Source organism: Manis javanica, chromosome X (assembly GCF_040802235.1).
Source record: "Manis javanica isolate MJ-LG chromosome X, MJ_LKY, whole genome shotgun sequence".
Lineage (NCBI taxonomy): Eukaryota > Metazoa > Chordata > Mammalia > Pholidota > Manidae > Manis > Manis javanica.
The window spans coordinates 99,004,260-99,027,926 of record NC_133174.1 but is presented as its reverse complement, the minus strand read 5'-3'; the positions used below and the strand labels follow the sequence as shown (position 1 = coordinate 99,027,926).

Here is a 23,667-nt window from a genome sequence, read left to right as displayed (position 1 = left end):
ATTACAAAGAAGTAGTATCTCTCTTCCTCTAGAAAGAGCATGCCTCTATCTGTGCTTTGCATCCCATCCTCTCCTGCCCACTTGGGGTCCTCACTTGATCTATCTTCCCCTCTCCTTCAGCTTCTCCCTGTCAACTGGCTGCTTCCCATTGGCATTTGAAGATATTTAAGTCTCTCATATCATTAAAAGAAAAAACATCATCCATTTTCTTCTTTTGGAAATACTCTCTTTCCTTAGCTTTCATGATACTAATTCCCCTAGATTTCCTTCTGATCATTCCAACTCCTTCGCCTGTACCTTAAATGTCAGTATTCCAAGAGTTCTGTCATATAAACTCTGTCTTAAGTGATCTCATGCATTTCTAAGGCCTCAATATCACCTATACACCAGTACCTTGCTTATTTTTTTTAATTTTAAGAGCTTTATTGAAATCTAATTTACATACCATAAAATTCATCTGGACAGATAAGTCAGTGATTTGGGGGAAATTTATAGAATTGTGCAACCATTCCCACAATCCAATTTTAGAATAATTCCATCACCCCCAAAAGATCCCTGTTTGTCTCAGTTACTTCTATCTCCATCCTAAATCCCGCTCCTGAAATTTAGACCCATTTATCTAACCGCTTACTAGATGTTTTTATTTGCATAACCACAGGCACCACAAAGTCAGTGCTCCCAAAACTGAATTCACCTCTTTCCCACACCCTTTTCCATTAAATCTGACTCTTCTCTAATGTTCCCTAAATGAATGAATGGTACCACTGGCCCCTCAGAAATCCTGGGCATCATTCTTAACTTTTCTTTCTCATCCCCCACATCCAATTAATCATCAAATCCCATATATTTTACTTCCTAAATATAATTCAAACCTACCTTTTTCTACATTTATTATTACTTCACTAGTTCTATCCTCTAGAATCTCTTCCTTAAATTAATCCATCTATCCACCCATCAAACAAATATGTATTGAGTGCCTGCTATGTACCAGGCAAAGTGCTACAACAGTCACTTAACTAATTCCTCTGTCTCTGGTCTTGTATCTTCCTGATATGTTCTTAATCCAGCATCCAGGCAGCATAATCTCTTTAAAAACACACTACTCCCATGCTTAAAATGGCTTCATACTGACTTTAAATCGGCTTCCCTCTGACCTTGGAATACATTCCAAACTTCTTAACATGGCTGTCCTTTGTAATCAGGTCCCTTCTTGCCTCTCTAAGTCTCATGTTTCATCATGTCCCTTGTATAAATCATTTAGTTATCTGAGTTTCCTCATCTGAAAAAATGGGAATAATAATAGTGCATATCTCAGAGGCTGTTGAGAGAATTAAATGAGATAATACATGTAAAGCACTTAGCACAATACCTGGCACATATTAAGTGTCAAAAATGTTAGCTATTGATGATTGACATGGGATGTTAGCCTTCTTTAATCTCCCTCTCCTCTGAATTCCTTCAGCACTTGAAGTTGGTATCACATAATTTAGCATTCAATTATTTTATTTTGTATTGTCTACAATTACTTCACACTGTTCTGCTTCCCCAGCTAGACTATAATGTCCTTGAAGACAAGACCAGTGACTTACATGCCTGCTTGAAGCCCCTGTAGCACTTAGCACAATGCTAAGCACACAGAGGAGTTTAAAGTACCTTTTGATAAAAGTTCACAAAGGAAAAAGTGACAGGCTTTGCTGACTCTCTATTAGGGTAGTTATTTTTTTTGAAAGACTATAAATAATAAACACCAAAGCCCTGGGGACATCATTTGCTTTCCCCTCGTGGGCTAATGATGTGTTGATGGCTTAGCAGCTGTACAGTGGGTTAGCATTAAGCATGGGGCTTGGCAGTATTCACTGTAGTTAAGTGGTTTTTTTCAGATGGCTTGCTGCCAATATCCTGTTTTTGACAGAAATGGAGTGTGAAAGCATGAAAATGTTTAATTCTACTCCCTGTCATGCAGACAATATGCACTTTGCCTACTCATCTGTGAGATCAGATTTTTTTTACTTCTTAAATATAAATGTTCTTGCTATGCTACCAATAGAATATAAATTTCATTTCATTCGAAAGCCAATGCGATCCTCCTTAAGTGGTTTGGATTTCTTGGCTGATGACTGGGTGGCAATCAGAATCCCAGCATACCCCAGGAGGCTAGAAGACTCAGAGCTCCTCAGATGCTAGAACACTCCACAAATTTGGCAAGAATTTCATTGTGTGTGCAGTATACAGTAAACTGGCATCTTGTGATTTTTCCCCTTTCTTTTCACATAATTTCTTGCCATCTACCATTGCAGTCCTTTCCTGCCTAGTCCTCTTTAATCCTTCTCATGTCCTGTGCTTGCCCCTCCACATGAAATGTTTCTAAGAAGGCATCTCTGTGCACTCACAGGCCTGCTGTTCTGTGCTAAAATGCAATTACCCAGCTATAGATTGGGAATGAAGGAGCTAAAGAGGGAACTGTATGGTTCTGTAGACTCCCAATGGTACAATACAATCTTCTAGCTGAAGTTGATTGGTTTAGAAATTATCCCAAGACAATGATTGTCTTGTGCCTCTGATGTTACTAAGGAGAAGATGGACCAAGTGTGGGATATGAAGAAGAGAGGGAAAACCAGCTTTGAACGCAAGAGATGATGTTTCCAATCAGGAAACTGAAGGTAACCTCCTCCAGTTGTATCCCAGTTTCTTCTCCTATATACAGAAAATACCAAGGGTTTAAAAAGAACCCTCTGAGGGAAAAAACCCGGAGGTCAAAGTAGTCCTCATGACCTATTTTCAACACTAATTTTCTCACTGGTTATGTATTCTTCTTTTCACATATATCCTTTTTTACAACACCCCCCCACCACCACACACACACACACAAGATGAATACCCAGGCAGCCACCTATGAAACAGCAGATACATAGCATGTGCAAGGGCTTTGACATGCATGCTCTATAGAAAGCTTATCACCACAAAGAAAGGCTTGCCCAAATACTGCCCTAGATACACACTGTGCCATTCCCACATGGATACACATTTCACATAACACACCAAGACTGGTTATTCAGACAGACATCAGTTCTTAACCAGACCCCAGACTCAGTAATCAGCAACTTGCAAAACACTGCACAGAGAGCCAATGACTGACGAATCCTGAGAGCTTTGCCCTTCACTCTTCATACAGTATAGTGGTTGAGAGCATGGACTCTAAAGTCTAACTGGATGCAAACCCTCAGTGTGCCACTTACTCCCTGTGTGACTGTACAAATTAGTTTCCTGCTCTGTGCCTCAGTTTCACCATCTATAAAATAATAATACTAGTACTTGCCTTGTAAGGTTATTGTGAGGACTAAATAAGCTAATGCACATAAAGTTCTTAGGAGTAATAAGAGTTCCTAAAACTGCCTGAGATAGGGTAAACTTGGATTCAAGGTATAATTTGGATGAGAGGAGAGAGTGGGAATGCCCTGAGGTGTGGAATTCTCTTTCTGTTCTGAGGTAGTAAATAGCTGATTCTCTGGTTATACATGCACGTCCCAATAATTCTACCAAAGGATATGGGTCTACCACTTAAAAGTAACGATGTATCCACTCTTTTTCTGAGAAAATCTTTATTTATTTACAGTCATTGTGATGCTTATATATAGTCTGTTTAAATGTGATAACATTAAGTATACTTTGAGAGTAAATCTTTACTGCTGAACTCTTTTGAACTATTAAGAGAACCTTGTGTTGCATTGAGATTACTTTTATCTTGTAAGATGGTCATGCACATCCCTAGAAAGAGGACCCAGCAAGGCAGTCTCAAGAAGGACATGCAGATCCCACAGTAAACTCTGGAGGTCAGTAACAACTTTATTGTTACCCCTCACTTGAGTTTCACAGCACAAAAATAATCTGAGCAAGTAGCACCTTAAGAGTGGGCACTACTTCTTCCTTTTGCTAACTTTAGCAGTAGACCTCCCTCTGCTCCCTACCCTACAAAGGGCTATTAGGACAAAGAGCTTCTCCGGGCTATCAAAGATAGGTACATAAGAGGCTTACCATGGAGTCTGGAATGCCATGCCCCCAAACAGAACATCCATTCTTCTAGAGCTGTTTAATGAAAGGAGAAAAACAGTGGGCATCCTAAGCTGTGTCCTTTCTACTTGAACACAAACGAATCAATGGCAAGTAAACAAAGAACATCTCCAGTAGGCTGCATAGTTCAGTGGAAAGAATATGGACTTTGGAGCTGGAGGGATGCCGGACTGAAACCTATTGTACTCTATGTGCATCCTTCAGTAAGTCATCCAATTTCTCTCTCTCCGACTCCTCATTTGTAAAATGGGACTATCACTAAGGGTATCAAGGGTTGTCATAACACTAATTGAAATTAGAAACAAAAATGCATCTAGTATCACATCATGCCCAGTCATGATTCAAATATGATTCTCTCCCATTCCCAATCCCTACTTTCCATCACACAGCTGGACTCATCTAGACAGGCAGAGAGAAAGGGCATTTCAATGGCTGGGCACATCTGTTAGAGTGCTGGTGGTTGTTTTAGTTTTAGGGCTTTGTCATTTCATTTTGTTTGTTTGGTTTGGTTGGGTCAATGGCAAGAGAGATTGGAAGTAGGGGTGGAATTAGAACAGAGCAGGCTTGATAGGGCTTTAGCTTGAATTATTAGAATTCCACCAACTTGCCAAGAGCATGTTGGAGATGTGGAACCTGGGGGAATAGTGCAAACAGTGGAGGAAGAAGAATGGTCCAAAATTAGGAAAGTGTTTTGGTAATTTAGTGAGTAACCTGGAATTCAAACACTGGGAAACAGGAAGTGGAGGAGGATGGCAGCATATGGGAAATGGGGCTATAACAGGAGCTTCATTGTAGCAAAGACAGTGCAAAAAACAAAACAAAAGAGTATGCCAATATGAACTGTTTTGACTATGAAAACAGGACCACACTGGAAAGCTCACATACCATACAGATGTGGGAGAGGAGGGGAAGGGAAAACAATATTAATCCTAACTGATTTTATCCTTATAACCCTGTCTCATGTTCATACCCTCCAAATGTTTCAAATGCAACATTTAAAGTCCTCAAAAATTTTATTTGACTGGAATATATTGAGAACTGTCACAATGTATTTTTGAAAAAGAACTGAACACATTAGGTGTCTGAAAAATTATAAAGCATTTTCTTTTCTAGTATAAAAGTAGGCTACTCCCGCACTTCAGATTACACAGTTGATTCAGGTTTTTCATCTATATTAAATGTCATCTGCCATAGGCTTAGTAGAATTGAATGTAATACTCTGAATTAGTCATTTCGGTAGTATAAATGAACAGACTGGCTAGGCATCATGCACTTATTTTCCATTGTTTGTGAAAACCATTTTTTCCACCTATAGTTCCACATTGGTTTCAAAATAGCTATTTCATTCTCATGAGGTCCTGGTAGCCAAACTTCTCCCCAGGAGCTATTAAGTCTGCTCCTCTTTCCCTTCCATCTCTCACAAAATACAGAACGTTTTGGCTAAAAAACGTTAAAAAATCCCAAAGAACTCTCTCTTTTTAGAACAGCTAGAGATAAAAGCATATATTCCTCCCCAAAACTTTTCTTTTGTCTTTGTTTAGAGGCAGTGATGAAGAGGAATTAGGGCAGGATAATAGGCAAGTTTACTTAAGTATCAACTTAAAGAATCTCTTCAATATTCTTGCAGAAGGGCAGTGAACTTTCCCTACTAAATAAAATTTACTTAATGTGGTACCTGAAAACCAGCAGCTTATTGAGCATAAAAACCCTTTTTAGTGCACCGCTTTTGCAGAGTACCACTTATTAAATAAGGTCATATGGCTCAGGTTCCCAACATTTTTAGTGCTACAATTTTATTACCACTATCCCTTCCCAAAGAAGTTCTAGTTCATGAATGTTACATTTGAAAGTGAATGTGAGCTTTTGGGAGTGATGATCCTCTGCACCCTCAGAAATAATGATAAATATCTCTAGAAATCCTGAAGTCATGGATAGAAATCTCTGGCAGAAGTGTGGTGCCCAGAAATACTAGTACTACTACTACTAACTGCTTCTACTATTACTCCTACTCGTGGTTTTATCACTACTACTACTACTACCATCATTTATTGAGCCTCAACTATCTTCCAGACACTTTACATATATACTACCTTTCCCTTCAAGGTTTGATTAGTCTGTTTACAGATGATGAAATTGATGTTCACAGAAGTTGTGTCCAAGGTTACAACAGCTAGCATGACTCCTGTCTGTCCAATTCCAAAATTACCACAGCACGCTGAGCCCTAGAACCTACATACAATTATGAAGAGGAGAGAGATGTAGAAATTGAGGCTTTCGAGATGGGCAAGAGGACCCTGGAAGACACATCAGGAAGAGAAATGAAGCACCTGTAGTCAAAGTCTGAATGGATCTAGTGACTCCTATTGTTAGCTACCCAGTAACAGAATAAACAACTAGAGGATTGTGTTTTTGTCTGATTGTTCTGCATTACAAAAGGATAATAAGTACTACTCTATTTCTCTCTTCATCTTTACAAACCTCTCACAATCTGCATTTCCTTACAACTTACTTTCTCCCTGACCTCTTTGAATCTATCTCTCATCCTAACTTTCCCACTGAAGTTTCTATCTCAAAGGTCACTAATGATATCTTCCTGTATGGTGTCACTGCTCCAATGGACTCTGTCAAACCTTTCACAACTTGAAGGCCTCTCTTCCTTTGCAATTTTGATCCCCCATTTTGTTGGTTTTCCTTCTCTCTTCTCCTTCTGCTTCTCTTTCACTCTTCTCCAGAATTCCCATCCCTACGTCATATCCCTTTACTCACTACAAGTCATCCTTTGTGATGGGTCCTGAACCATGCGTGATGAACAAGGACATCCATGTGGCATGTACTCTGGCCTTGCAAAATTAAGTGTGATGGGGTGGTTATGGGCCCAGGCTCTGGAGCAAAATTGCTTGGATTCAAATTCCCATTCTGTCATCTACTAGCAGCATGACTTTAGCAAATCACCCCAATCTGTGTCAGTGTTTTTATCTATAAAGCAGGAATAATAATAGGATTTACCCCATAGACTTGTGAGGCTTAAATGGAGTTAACACACATAATGTTCTTACCTGAAACACAGGAAATCTTTATTACCTGTTACTTACTATTATAGTCTATATGAAGGTCATGTCTGAAATGCTGATTATTTTCACAAATCAATAATTTATTTCTCATATTTAATGTTTTAAATGCACACTATCCTTCAGCAATCTCATAAAAAGCTCCACACTCTTTCCATGTACTTTGGGAAGGTTGGGTGGTTGTTGCATTTCAAGTGACAACTGGATGCATCCATCCTAGGCCTTCTTCCCATTCTCCATTCTCCATGGCTTTAGTACTCCTTAGATGCTGATGACTCCCAAGGCTTATTCCTTTCCCAGACCCCTCTCCTGACCTCCAGATCCAGCCAGCCACCTGCCTACTAAGGCGTTTCCTACCTGAAACCCTGACCGACAGCTCAACATGCCTCATGTGTCTAAAAAGAACTCCATCTGTACATCCTAATCTAGTTAAAAGTGACACATCCATTCAGTCACTCACACCAGTAACCTGTGGATTGTCCTACTATTCTCTTACCCCTTTACCTATTGCATCTAACTGATCACCAGGTAAAACTAATTCCAACTCCTAGAAGAATTTTCAATTTATCCCTTCCTCCCAAAGCCTACCACCACTGCCTTACATAGGGACTTTGTCTCTCCTTAGATCAGTAAAAGCCACCTGAGTGGTGTCTTTGCCTTCACTTTTGACCACTGACTCTTGCTCCAGCCTGTATACTATAGCCAGAGCTATCCTGAAATGCAAATCTTATCCAGTTATTCACCTGCCTTAAATCCTTCCATGGCTCCCTGGAGTCTTCAGGATCAAGTCCAAACACAAGGCATGGCATACAGGGCCCTCCATTATTTAGGCGCTACCTACTACTCTACACTCACCTCTTGCAATAATCTTCACATGTCACATTCTGCCTGAACCAAACTTCTAGTGGTTCCCTGGACATGTCTATGCTATTTATCCTCCTGTGTTCTTCCATGTGGTCCCCTCACTCCCTTATCTCATTTTTGTTAGCAAAAGTCTACTCTTATTTCAAGATAACTCCATTTTTAATTATATTCTGCAGTCTTTCCTAAGTCTCTCAAGTAGATAGTTATTTCTATCTCTTGCTAGCCTGTCATCATGCACTTAACCTTCATTACAATTATCACTTGACATTAGATTTGACATTTTATCTGTTAGGTAAGCTCCTTGAGGGCAGGGACCATTTCCCATTTATCTCTATACACCCAGTGTACACCCAGTACATAGCACAGCATACCCTTTTGCCCACACATTTTGCTCATTTCCACCTCCACGAAAACCTCTGCCCTCTGTCTCAACTGTCACAGTAATTTATTTTTCCTCTTCAACGTCTGGCTACATTACATTTTCTCTATTAAATTTTCACTGATTACACTTACTTTAATCACTATTTCATTTTATCATGTCCTTATTGCTTGTAGAAGACCCCTCCAATGAGCACGTTTGTGCTTTAATGATTTAGATTCTATTCCTTCTAGCTCAACCACTCTAAAACACTGAAGGATGAGCTGCTAAAATCTTCCATGGCAGTGCTTTTTAAAATTAATTTCTGTTAAAATACCTATTTTTATGGTTGTAGAAGCAGTCAGACATTGACTCTTGCCCTTCCCAAACCACTCTTCCACAGGAGCAGAAGGGGAGAACACCAAGCCACCTACAGTTTGAACTGCCTAGAGGAAAACTCCAGAAAGCTATTGAAGACCTGGTGGCAAGACAGAAAGCTCAAATTCCCTAAACTGCGGGAAGCCTCTCCCTCTCTTCCAACTCATCTCCTTTCTTTCTTGTTTCTCTGATGCTAAAGAACAGGGCCACCCAGCTCCTTACAAGGCTTGAGAGACGACCAGAAAGAAATCAGTCTGCCCACAGAGCCTCTGGGATGCACGAACCCACTGTGCTGCAGCAGTTCTGGCAGGGAGGAGAACAGGTGGCACACACAATATCCAGGGAAGTGCTTTCACTACCCTAAAAACTAACAAGATTAAATAGTAAGAATGGAAGAAAAGCTATCCTGCCTTCATTGGTACTCTGAACTGCACGCTGCTGTATAAGAATAACCCAGGTTCTCACTAGATACCGTGTTTTCACTAGCTAGACTAAAAGTTCCCGGACGCCATCAACAACATGTTTCTTTTGTTGCCCCCAAATGGTGCACCACACTGAGTACATAGTGTTTGCTCAAGAAATGTTGTTTACTCACTGATTACTATTTTTCTTCCCCTCAGTATTTTCAGGAATGCTTATATTCACAAAACCATGCAGTCTTGGAAGCCAAGAGGAAATATTCATCTATTGGTATACATTTTCTCTTGGCTATGCATTAAACAGAGATTTCCTTTGGAAATGTAAACAAAGGATGCCTGATGAGACAGGACAAAGAACTATATATAGAGATCAAGTGGCCAGAGCAGCAAGGTCAAAGCATGCCCTTCCTGAACCAGATTAAAGGAGTCTTCGGTCTGCCTCTACCTCCTTCCCAGGCTCTCCAGCCCAGACCGAAAATGTTTTCCAACTGACTATCCAGTGAATTCGGAAAGCTGGGCAACAACTGTAATAGGCTGCATTACCAAAGAATTCAGCTAACAAATCTGTGGTGATCCTAATCTCTGTTTCTGCAATAATAGGAAGACTGCAGCTTTGTTTACTTTCTGAGGAGAATAAAGAACAGGGAGAAAGAACCAGAAGAGGGAGGCAGTATTTATGGCCCATTTATGAAAAGTCAATCTGTGACAAAAACATTTGCAGACAATGAGGAAGGGGAACAGGTTTGGCAGGAAAATAGCCTATTCCAGTTCTCTCAGAAGTGCCTCAGCTGGTATCCTCCAGCCCCGCCCAATGCAAAATGCCTGTTTTACACTGGAAATAGTCATTCCCTACAGACGTATCTGGATTAGATAAAATGAAAAAATTTCAAATCATTCTTCCATGTGTCGCTCTCATGATGGACAGTATCCTCCTGTTTATTTCATTTTATAAAGTATGTGTAAGTATTTCTGAAGTCTCAAGTCCCTTCTTTAACTGCCTTTCTAATCCTAGGGCTTGTCCTGAAGCCTTCTGGACCAACAGGCTGTGTGCTGAATGAGTATAATAAGTACCCCGGATTCACCCTATTATTATGGGGAAGTTTAGGGCACATCCCTAACCTTTCACAAAGGATGATGTCATAGTGCACAGCCATGGGCTTCCATAAACCATCCCGTAGGGCCCTTGTCGAAAATAAACTGTTAAGCGGAATAGACTACGGAGTTAACTCCCAAAATATATTCTCACCCTTGACATGTAATGCAGTGGCTAAAATTCTTTCCCAATTCTCAATTAACATTTTTTATGCCACTGTCTTTACTTCCTGTACATGTGTATACATATCAGGGTGGATCGTATAGTATGTAAGTCCTCCAAAGGTAAATACTGTGACTGCGCTATTTTCTTTGTACATGGTACAAAGCCATGCATACATAACTCTTAGTAAAAGGTGATCTTTTGTGTGCCAGAGCAGACAGTGGCCTACACATGGATTTAACAAGTATCCCTAAGGGGGCCTTTTAAACACCTCCTTTGCTGGTTTGTCATGGGGCTGCTCTTCCTCCTACTTTGCTGACATTTGATGGCATTAGTGTCACCTCATGAAGGCTTAAACAGGAATATTAACTTCAGAAAGGCACTTTTAAAACATTGCCTGTTACCTCGAAAGCCATAATGAGTCTTCCTCTATTAACACAATGAGGCATTGTTTTATGAGACTAGCTCCTTGCAGCTCAAAAAGAGTAGGGCCATGAATACAAAGGTTTCATTAGTGCAATGGGCTGTGAAAGGTTGGAACAGGGCTCTGTTTGGGTGAGGCTGGCCAGAGTGATAAGCTTCCCAGGGGTGGGATGATAAGTTAGAGAGGTCCTAAAGTGAATAAGCAATGAAAATATACTGCTGGTACTACAGCACGGAGAATACAGTTAATGATTCTGTAATATCTTACACGTTGATAGATAGTGACGGCACTAGAAGGGGTGAGGATTTAATAATATGAGTAACTGTTGAACCACTGTGTTATATATTTGAAACCAACATAAGATTGTATATCAGTGGTACTTTAATAAAATTAAAAAAAAATTTTAAAGAAAATAAATTGCATATCTTAGCAATTTGACTACAACTTCCCCTATACTTAATAGCCTTTTTGATGAAAATGAGCAAGATGATGATTTTAACTTCTAGCCACATTTTATTCACTCTTAGCTGTTACCCCACCCTTAATCATGCAAATTCTAAGCCAAGGGATTCTTTATCTTGTCTCCTGCTTACAATACTTCCTTGTCTTCTCACCAGTGTGGATTTTTTATACTGTAATCTAACAGCATAATCAGAAGCTTTGATAGAATGGAACATAGAGGGATTCTGATTAGCTGAAAACCACACTCTAAAATGCCTTTTGTTTTGTTTCCCCATCTTGGAAAGGACAAGACCAAAAAGAAAGGAGAATAAAGAATGTAACCATTCACAGATTGTGACCTATGAAATCTGGAAGTCACACTAAAGGCCATATAAGTCAGGTCAACCCCTCATTTTATAGGTAAGGATGCTGAAGCTGAGAAACTAAATAACTTAGACTCAAGTTCATACTACTAGTTAATGGAAGGGTCAACTCTAGAACTAATTTTTCAACTTACGTTCCAGTATTCTTTCTTTCCATTCCTTCTGCTTCTGCCTAAATTCCCCACCCCATTCTATAATCTCTCAGATGAGATGAACTGGTATCCTATGTGCTCACCATATAGCACCATTATCCACAAAATGGAGTGCCCAGCCAGGATTAAATTGCTATGGTGTACTCATCATGCAAGCATACTACTTTGCAAAATGCAATATTTTAAGAAATCCAAACAATCAGGAGTGTTATTCATATAAGAAGATTCTTGGCCTAACAAGAAGATTTTCCACACTCTTAAATAGGAATCCCCAAGTGGGATAAAGAGATGAGATCTTAATAAAATTATTTTACTGCTTAAAATAAAATAAACTTGAATCATTACATTTATCCTTTATCTACCATACAAGTTAGATGACAACTAGACAATCAAGTTATAAATAGATTCGAAACATTTTTGCCCAACCACTGCCCATGAGGAGTCCTTTAATACTTTACCCTATCTTGTTCACTCTTTAAGCCCTACCATTGCCTCTTCTACAAAATCGACATAAAATCAAACACTGCAGCTGAAGTTTCATGCTCTTCAGAAGAGAAATAACATCTTTCTTTTATCACATCCATTTATATTGAGGTCAACTACTCTTGTAAGCTCTGCTCTGAGATTCAATATTAGTAACAATTTTTGAAAACCTTACATTTGTATAACACTTTATAATTCACAGACAAGCTTAGCATATGTATCATTTGTTGATGACAAGAAAAAGCAGAAAGTTGAGTGAGGACCAGGGAAAGTGTATGGGGACAAAGGGAGGAGAAGGAGGGAAGAGGAGAAACTATTCTGATAATACTGTTACAGAAACAATATTGCATGGAATGAACCTCATCCTACTCCAAGGACCCAGGATCCTCTACTTCCCTGTGACATCCCAGCAATCTCTTCAAGGCACTATGATGTCCAGTTTGATGAAGGAAGAAACATACTTCATGTCGGATTCTCATACTGCCTGCTGTTTGGAAAGAAGGGATTGTCCCTTGGACAGTTGTCTCCCCAACCCATCACCACTGCCTGTTTTTTTTAAACAATAGCTAACGGCCATTTTTCTTGGAACAAGTATCCTAAAGGAAGGAGACTTCCTAGAAGTATCATTCAGCCCATCCCTCCAAATGGCTGAGCTAGACTCTGACAAAAGTCAAAGTTTTGTCCCCTCAAAGAATTACCCAATCCAAGTCCTCTGAAAGAATCACATATGTTTCTGTTACATACCTCAACTTGCTGGCAGATCTGTATTAGTTTGGCCATTTGGTTTTCTAGTTCACTGTTGCGCTTAACCAGGTTGGTGAGGTTCATCTCCAAAGTTTGCTGGCATCGCAGAAAGTATGAAACCAGAGGGAAACAGGGAAGAGGGGAAAAAAGAAGAAATGTTCAATGAGCTTGAGAAACATTATCATGTGGAGATCAGTCAGTCAACAAACAGTTCAAGGATGCATTGAGCACTTGCTTTGGACCACACACTGTTCTAGGTGCTACTTAATAATGTTGTATGTTTGCTCCAGACTGTCATACTGGGAAAAGATGACATTCATGACTTTGTGGATGTAGGAATTCAATGACATTAAAGCAACTTTATCTTTTCTGTAATATTTTACCTTTTTAAAAGTGTGCCATAGTCAGTATCTCATTTTGCCTTTATAGTAATCCTGTGACATAGGAAGTACAGGTACTATTGAATGATTACCACTTGCCAGACACTATGCTAGACAATTTCATATATATCACTGAGTAATCATAACAATCCATGAAGTAGGAGATGTCAGCATTTTACAGATGAGAACTGAGCTTCACAGTGGGGGTAAAGTGTTTTGCACAGTCATATACTAGTATGTGGCAAAGCTAGAGCTTGGAACCCAAATCTCTAGCCTTCAGTCAGTGCTTTGCCCTAGTTTTGCATGATTTCTTTTATCCTTTTTTGATAACATTTTATATTTATCAGTAGGTTTCTTCAGAAAAAGAAAGATGGCATTTTAAATGTGGGATTTATCAAAATCTAGCATTGTACCTCATAGTTTCCTTCTCTGACACTAAGGAACAGCCCATGGAAATGCCAGACTTCATAACACAAAGCCTGACTACATCAAGATAGAACACCTACTGCTTACCATTCCTTACTGCTACATAGATTCTTTGGGGTATACATTAGAAGAGCTTTGCAAATCTGTTTAATATAACATGATTACAATACTACTTAGAACTCTTAGCATATTTTCAGCAAGCTACTCTCTTTTATTCCTTAAGTGAAAAAAACAGAATGTTATTTTGATAATGGGCTTTTTTATTCCTCCCCATTTCCAAGTCTTCAGCTCAAATCTATTCCAAATGTAATACCCCAACTCCCTTCCCTTATTCTGCAGACATTCCTTTCCTTGGTCATGTTCATTGCTTCATTGCTATCTCTACAGTTCCTGTGATTTGTAGTTGCTCAAAGGTCATGCTTTTAGCTGAGGGTGATGAGAGGGAGAGAGGAGGAGAGAGGGGAAGAGGGGAGAATGGGAAAAGACTTGTGGACGTGGTCCCTTTCTTGCCTATTAAGTAGCTGTGGCTCCTTAGTATCCCTGGCACTATCTGATGAATCCACCCCAGATGACACATTCCCATGGACATATGAATTTCTAGAATGGGCAGTCTGATCTCACTTATTCTCAGACTGGATTATAAGAACCAGCTTAATCTTTGCTTCCCTTCTTGCCAGGTATCTCATGGTTTCTTTGGCTTTAATTATATGGAAATGATTTTTCACCATTTATTCCATTTTCCTTGGCTTGGGTAGTGCCTCCCCTGGCCATCTTTAACTCCATGACCATCTCAATCTGCAGCCTTCTCCTTAGCAAGAACAAAGAGAGGGAAAAGGAAAAAAGAAAGGCAACAATCATTGGTTTGGCCATAACCTCTAAGCTGAGTAGATTCAGAGGAAAAAAAGAAATGGGAGTTCAGTGATTTAAAACAACAAAGGTACTGAGGACCTACTCTGTTCAAGGTGCAGTGACTTCAGTGATAAAGAGGTGAAATTAAGATGGGTCTTGAAAAGATAAGTAGGAGTTTAATAGGCAGAGATGGAGTGGGGCAGGGTGTTCCAGGCACAAGGAAAAGCATGATGAAAAGTAAAAGGGAATGTTCAGGAAATAAAAGCTGACTTTGGCTAGAACATAGGCTATAAGAGAGTAGAGGAGACAAGGTTGGAAATGGAGATTGAGGCCCTGTGATGAAGTTCTTGAATGCCTAGGTGAGGAGTTTGTAGTTACTTTTTTTAAGGAGTAGGGGCCTACCAAAGGCTTTTAAGCCAGATAATGATATAATCAGGTCTGCATTTATGAAGTCAACCTGCCAGCAATATGTGGGGCACACTGAAACAGGAGAGCCTGGGGGCAGGGACACGGGTTAGGAGGAGGCTACAATACTCAAGGCAGTTTCTAATGCAGGTCTGGGCCATCCTAAGTGGATAATGGAGAGAAACACATTTCAAGAAAGTATTCATCACTCTCAAATACACAGAGAGTACAAGAAATATGAAGACTGATAAAAGACAGCCAGATTTGGTGATTAAAAGTTACTACTGACCTTTGAAAAAAGAGTTCCATCAGAGTTTTGGAAGTAAATGCCAAACTGTACAGAGTTAAGGAGCACATCAGTAGTAAAAATGTGGAGGTTACAGTCTGAACTCCTCTTCAAAAATGTGGCCATAAGGTGAATATGATAGATTTGATGAAAGGGTCCAGCTTAAGTTAAATAGTGGGCACTTGTAATGGACCCACTCAGTTTGTCACTTCAACTAGCAGAGTAGTCTAGGCTCCTAGATCAGAAGAAATCCCATGTATCACAAATTACTATACTGACATATTATGCAAACATAATGTAGATAGATGAACTCAGAGCAGATACAATATTGGAAATTTTAGAAATATTAGAAATATCTGTGTTTTAAACTGTATTGTGTTTCCATTAAAAAGGGGGGGATTCCATGGGGAGAAGTTCTTCTAACAAGTACATGCAACCTGTTGTAACACTTGTCATGAAAGTGATATCTTATGAATAATTCATAGTACAGAGCAGGACTAAGATCTCTGCTGTGTGTTCCGTGTTTATGGCCCAGAACTGAGACTCACAGCTTCTGTAAAGCCACTGAAAACAAAAATTAGGGCTGAACACATAATTTGGGGTCTGGTGAGACCATGGACCTTGGGTTACCATCACAAAATTATGGAAAATGGTTGTTTTGCCCTGGTCCCCTAGCAATTTACAGAATGCCAGTACATTTTAGCAACATAGAACTAGAACTGACAAGATGACTCTAATTTCAACCTTACTTCATTAATATGAAAATGCTTTGAAAAATAAATCTTTGGCTAATGAAAACACCATCTGCTGATGGCTTTTTGCCACTGTTTTCTTTCATTATGAGACATAATTTGAGGAAAACCCTGAACATTTACTTACTCACTTCCTCTTCATTTACAAGGAATTAAAGCCTCCTCTCAAACTGGAATTGATTTTCAATAATGAACATATGCAAAGGGAAGTGGAGAATTGAAGCACTAATGCAGTCTATTCCTTCACCCTTCCTTATCATGCTTCGTGCTGAGCAATCATTTAGAACTAGCAACTATGGGCCACTCTAGGTTTGAATGATTTCATTGATTTGGCCAAGTAATTATCTTGTGTACACTCTGGCTGAGACAACAAAGAGAACACAATCGTGTGTGTGTGTGTGTGTGTGTGTATGCATATGTATAAAACCTCCTAATGAAACCCAAACATGTCTCTTTGTTATTGTGTTGTTGTTTGTTCTTTAAAAATTGTTTTATTTTGCTCTTTTTTATGTGCAGTCCAGTTAATGACTGGGCCAGGATCCCTCTGTTCAAGCCCAGTTAGTGCAGGTTTCTCAGAACAGGTGACCCGTGACTACAAGAGAGTCAAAGTGGTAGGGGAGATTGGAATGGAGATATCTGCTGGGAGGAAATGAGGACAGGAGGTTGGCAGGGGATCAGGATGAAGCTCCCATTTCCTGCTATAGGAGGTCACCTCTGAGCCCTTCTGTGCTTCCCCTGTGTGAGGGTTAGAGAAGCCATTTGTGCTACGGAACTGTGAGACCCTCTTCACCCCCTGATGACTACATCTTTAGAGCTTTCACTTAACTGTACACGTGTCTAAACAGCACAGAGTGAGGGGAATGTTTGGCTGATCTGCATAATTTAGATTTTAAAAGGCCCAAGACAGCTAAATTGGCAGTCTACACTGATTCCATTTTTACCCACGTTTCACTTCATTTGTGTCATACAGACTAACTCTTTTCGTGTTGTCATACTCTTCCAAAGAGGAAAATGTTTTTGCTATTTCCAAGAAAGCCAGGCACAGCCTAGCCTTCTTCCAGACAGCATTCCATAAAATAAAATGGCTTCTCTAACCCTCTCAAATAATCACTGGGTTTTCTTCACTTCTCTAGACAGAGGTTATTTCAGGTAGCTATCTCACTGGCTCTCTCAAGAAACCTAGCTGTATGTCAAAACACCAGCTCTTCATTAAAGCCACAGAGATTCCCCTGATGGCACATGCTCACCTATGATCTCCATTTGTTATGCTCTATGAAACCACATGCATTCACACATATGTGAGCACACCTGTGCATACCTACCTACCACAGCAAGTCTTAAAGCCTAAAAAGGGGTGGAGACTATTTGTTCTATTGAAACATGTAATATTGCCACTGAATGCCTGTATATTCTCTTACTTTCTAAAAGGTACAAGGGAAACATTTTCAAAACCTACACAAGATCCTAACTGTTTTGATGTGGGAATTGACCCTTGGGATTTGGGTGGAGAAGTGAAGGGAAGAAAGGCCAACCCACTCCCAACCTAAGCCTTCCCAACTGACAGAAGACAACTTCATCTTTAAAAATAATCTGTGCCAATGACCCCATTACTCTCCTTTGACATGCTCTTTTTTGACATCCAGTCTACTCACCAATGCTCCTAGCTCTTCCAAAAGCCAGTAGCCAAAAATATTAGCACCCTTATGAGGTCACATTCTACCCTCTTTTTTTTAAACTGATTGTCTTTAAATACTTACTTTGCTTTTGCTTCAGTCTGTCACTTTATGTATCAATTACATATGGCCAGAACACACCATCTGGTCCACAAACTGAAGCCCACACCCTCATGCCAGAATTATTCCTTCTCCAAACATTTATTTGCTGTTGTATAGACACAAGCCACTCAGAACAAGATGCAGGTGACATATTGGATGTATAAGATCTACTCTACGTGAGGTTTGTAATAGAATAACCAGAGCAGTCCTCAAGCCCAGTGAAACAGGTTGCCATCCCTCTTCTCTTCAGAAGGTTCTGAAATCATCAGCAAAGACCCACACCTACATCATTCTCTTTATTAGAAATGCTACACAAAATATCCTGTATTCTTTTCTTTCCCCACTCTTTCAGGTGCATACCATGATTAAATCTCTAGTTTGATGTGTAAATTATTATTTGGGCCTTCTAAAACAAAACCTATACTAAAAATCTAAAGCTGATATTTATTTTGATAACACACAGAATAGCGAGGCAAAGCCAACTCTACTTGCCTGGCCTCCATGTTGTTTTCTATTTGCACTACTTCGGTTCTTGCCTCTCATACACATCCTCCTCTTCTTCCCTTGCTCTTCCTTCACGCCTACCTTCTAGACCATTAATGTGCTGCAAGGCTTACTCCTGGGCCCTCACTTAGCTCACTACTGCATGGCTTTATTTGGATACTTAAGGTACCCAAATCTATGTCTCTAGCCCTGATTTTTCAGCCACCACAAAGGCCTGAATTTCAACTTCTTCTCGAACACTTGCCCATTCAGTTATGAGAGTACCTCATGTTTTCCCTTCTCCAGATACTTAAACAAACTGTTTTCTCTTGCCTAGAGCACTCCTTGCCCTTTATTCCATCCCTGCCCCACAACTGGGAATCCAAAAACCCACCCAAAGTGTCTCCTGATGTCCCTCCTATGCTCTCTCATAACCTGCTGTGCTCCCACTGTCACAGCACTCACCACGCTGTCCTGTAACTGTGTCCTTAATTGTCAGTCTCCCCACAATAAGCTGAGAGTGCCTCTGGGGTTGGGGCTGTGCTGCCTTTATCCTTATAACCCCAATATCTTTTTGGTGCTTGGCACCTAATGGGTGTTCAGTAAGTGTCTGATGAATGAGTGAATGTTAAATGACTCACAATCACATCAAACTCAAATTTAAAGTCAAATCATTCCTCCAAAACTGATAAACCCTTCCTGATGTCCCTATTTCTGTCCCTCAAGATTCTTCAGGACCTCTCCTACTCAAAATCATTTTTTAATTCTTTTTCTCCATCATCTATAACCACCAAGTCCTTTTAATTCTTTCTTCACAGTCTCTCTCCAATTTAACCCTCTTCTCCAACAAATACATTCATTCATGATCCCCTGGTTTTGAGCGTGATGGTTTCCTTTCCTTGACTCTTCCTCTGTGCTTCAGAGTATCCTGGGCAAACCTTTGTCATGGTACTTACCATACTCAATTAGAATTTGTGACATACTTATCTGTTTCCATTACTAAGTTCAAAGCTCCTCAGGGCAGGGACTGTGCCTTATTAACTGTGCCCCCAGCTCCGACCATACTGACTCAAACATTTTAAGTGCTCAATAAACAAAATAAGTGTTCATTATTTGTTTGTTAAGTGAATGAATGAACTGCTGGCCTAAATCCCTGGTGCTATACAGTGTAAGTTGTTGTCTGTTCTATCTTCAGAGGCAATAAGGAACAAAATATTACCTCATTATATCAACCCTTCATGAACGTGAATGTCATTACATTTTCCCCTTTAATATCATTACATTTTCCCCTTTAAACTTCACTTCTTTGGGCTCCATAATTCTCTTTTCCTTACTATTTCCTCACCTATATGTTATTCCTGTAATATGTTATTTTGCCCAAAAATACCAGACAGGATTTTCATCTGCCCATGAACCAATATGAGTCAACATTTTGTAAATTGTTCTCAGATTGATGGTTGTTAGCTCCTTTCAGATGTTGGTGAGGAGAAGACGGGACAAAAGAAATAACAGAAAAACAGAAAGATGAAAGCCCAGATAATAGGGGTATCCACTTGCTAAACTTGCTCTCAAACTTAAGAAACAATAGAAAACATCTCCCAGCACAGGGCCCTGCTAATACTGTATGAGAACAGTGCCAGAGAATTGGTATAATTATTGGAAGGAAAAGAACAGGAGTTCAAATGAGTGTTAGCACACAGTTTGAGTGGAGATGGAAATTCCTTTTTTGCCCATAGACACATAGACACACACAAAATGCATACAGATTTATATATACTATAAGTCATGAGGAGCAAGTTTTGGACAATAAAGAAACCATAGAGAAGACAGATCTACAAGCAAGAATGATCTTATGAATGTTGGAGGCTGGCTTAGCTGAGAAACCCCATGATAGGTATTACCCCCAATGCCATACACATATGTCCACCACTATCCCTTAGAGAGTGCAAATCTGGGCTCAAATCTTTGCTTTTGTTACATTTAGCAACTATGATTCAGTATCTAAGTGGGGGAAAAGCGAGAAGCAACTTTTCCTGTTCCCTCACCTATGGTAACCCACCCTGGCCTCCACTGAACATTTTTACCATGAGGATGTATGATCTGACTCATTTATTTAGAGAGATTCTTTAGTTCCAGGATGGTTTCTCCTGAGGCCCTAACTCTCCCTAGGGTGGCCACAGAAAGCTTGCCTTACTTACACTTATGGCCCCTTCATGCCCAACTTATCTATAGATATGCTCACGGAAGATTGACAGAAACACTCTCTCCTCCTCACATACAGTGACACACATCTGTAGATACACACAGACATAGTCATTCTCAGACACTCGTCCATGCAGAAATACATACTCATATATAGTGACACATACAAATGTATGCAAATATACTCTCAACCTAGTCTCTCATAAATATATTTCTTTCTTTCTTTTATATTCATACTCATACCAGTTCATAAAGAGTCAAATGCCCATTGGTAGATAAGTTGAGAGGGTATCTATCTTGGCAGACAGAAGTGGGTGTCAAGTGGGTGAGTAGACAAATGACTGGGAGAAGGTGGCAGCTGAGTGAGAATGGCTGGATGGGGATGGATGACAGAGTGACTGAGTAGGAAGAAGGACAAGTAATCAACTATGATAAGACCCTAGAATATCATATTTTCCAACCTTTTAACTCTTGTTGTGGCTTTCCTTTGAACATTTTCCAAGTCTCCTATCTCTCTTCTCTTTGTCTAGCAACTTTAAGGTCTGTCTCAGTGTGTGTGTGTGTGTGTGTGTGTGTGTGTGTGTGTGTGTGTGTGTGTGTGTGTGTGTATGTGTGTGTTTTACTTTCCCATAAAAAAGGCTTACTCTAGTGCCAGGTAATATTTTATAACAACAAGACCCCTGATATGTAAAATGTAACTACATTTAAGAATTATTTGTAGAAATGAATTTGTGGAAATGTAATGAGAAAAAGAAAATGCGCTTGTTTATTCCTTTCAGGAAATTCCTCTATTCCCCTTGGCTTTCATCAGCTATATTTTTGGCAGGCTGTGGGCATGGAAATGTGAAGACATCACTCTCAAAGAGAATTATGATAATCACATTTGATTTATACAGATGTCACCATAAGGTTAGGCAGTTGGAAAATCCAGCAATCAAAATGAATAGGCTCTTAAAATTAAGGACATGCCATACTTTTGCTAACACTCTTGTTTTTAACATACTTTTGCTAACCCTCTGGTTTTTAATTTTAACATTATCAGTCACAGGAGATATTTTTTTCAGACTTCTAAGGTATTCACAATGGCAAGATAGATTTGTATGAGAACCAAAGCAAGCTGTAGACACTGATCAATACTTCCTGAAAATCTATTACAAAGATTTAATTCATTTGATTTCTTGAGCAAATACTATATGTGCTAAGGAGGGTACAAAAAAAGTAAAAGACATTGTACTTGGCTTCAAAGAATGTATGGTACATTTGGGGTGTGTCGGAGTGGTCTTGTGGGCTTTCAACTGAGCACTGAAGAATAGGTAGGATTCCTAAGCAGGTCAAGAGAAGAGCACAGACACAAATTGAGTCAGAAAAGGTACTGAATGGTGTGTTTAGCAGTTAGGAGGCTAGTCTAAGTGGATAAAGATAGCATGTTTGAAAGTGATAGCAAGAAGAGATTTAGATGGGCAGCATGAAAACTGAGTCATACAGGACTCAGAATATCAAATTGAGATATGTCACCAATAGAAAGCCCCGGATATTTGGCCTTTTTGTAAAGCCATTATTTATTCATACAAGAATATCAACCTTTTCTAGGAGGTGGAATTCATGTAACAATGAAAATTCTGAAATGCAAAGCAGTTTTATAGAAAAGCTGCCCATATCATGAATTAAGATCTATATTGGGACTAATAAGTGCAAAGAGAAGTAATGGAAAAAATACTTATTCTGATGGGCCTTACTACTGTAATAACTGTTGTGAACACAATTATTCTTTGAAATTGAAGAATTAATTGAACCCAGGTAGCCTTCTGACAGACATGTAGGTAGAATGGACAAATAAAGATAATAAACTATACTAAGTATCCCAAACCAACTTTTCCATTTTGAGTACATGTTAAGAAGTCAGGCTGGCTTCCGGTTATTCTGACTGTTTGTCTATAACATAATGGTTTGTTTATTCTTTATTGAAAAAATAAGTATTAGAGACCACTAATCCTAATCAGGGAGGTTAGTACTTAAACTTAAAAAACCAGTGATGAAGCTCTAGAACCAAAAAGTACAAATAAACACCGTATCACTTACTGGCCAGAAAGTCAACCCCCTAGGCATGTATACTATCATCCCTCCCCTTCTCCTGTAGGACTCCTGTGCTACTCTTAGGGCCAGGGCAGTACACTCAGAGCCATCTCCCCCAGAGGTTCTGACAGTCAGCTTTCTCCTTTCTCCTGGGGGAAGAATCAAACAGATTAAGGGGATAATCCTAAATACTTTCTAAATGAAAATGAACTCAAAGAAGTGTGTGTGACCCTAGAAGTCAGACTTCCTCTCTGCTTAATGTGGAGAACTAACATCCTTTTATGCTTGACACCAAACCAAAGTGACCCCCACCGGCCACCACACACATACACACACAAGCACAAGCAGCACCTCCCTCTCCCTTCCCAAAGTCCAAGATGTTCCAGACAACATAATAAACCACATGGTTGGGAATGATTCATGTTTCCACTCTCCATCCAAAAGTGAGCAAAAAAAGTTTCCACTTAATTTATAATCAGAATTTTCTCCACTTTTCCTAAAAAATTAAAGGGGAATGATTCAAAATCTGGCCTTGCTTTCTCCAAAAATTACTGATTAGTTACAGACGAAATCTTTTGGTAAAATATTTCTGTGCTCCATCTATCCCTGGAGATGAGGGCCATACCTGCATGATGCCAAATAGCTAATCAATCATCCAATGTTTTCATGTTTTCAGATGTTTTCAAAAAGCTGGAGTTCTGTAGATACAGGCTTATTCTATCCAGTCTTTTGTTATCTCAATAGCACATATGGATACAGATTTTTGTGTTTGGAATATTTCTCAAGGCCAATGCCTTATTATAGTTCCAACACCTGCAAATATTTGGCAGAGATTGTTCCATCCTCTCCATATCCCCCACTCTTCCTGCAACCCCGCCCCCATCTCTTGCCACCATGAAGCTGTAAGTTTATACAATATGTCCTTTGCTTGATGCTGTTAATTGTTTATCTCTGATCCACAAAATAGGCAATTGCTGGAGCATGAAGTTAAGTTTCAAA

At 39.6% G+C, this 23,667-nt stretch overlaps 1 protein-coding gene across 5 annotated transcripts in view; it reads right to left on the bottom strand.

The window, feature by feature from the left end:
• Positions 1-23,667, bottom strand: part of MID2 (midline 2) — an 82,479-nt gene that overhangs the window by 43,784 nt on the left and 15,028 nt on the right. For all 5 annotated transcript variants that reach the window (XM_017657243.3, XM_036991408.2, XM_036991406.2 and 2 more), the window contains exon 3: positions 13,038-13,133. In XM_017657243.3, the coding sequence (XP_017512732.1) occupies positions 13,038-13,133 (96 nt within the window). The remainder of the gene's footprint in view (positions 1-13,037; positions 13,134-23,667) is intronic.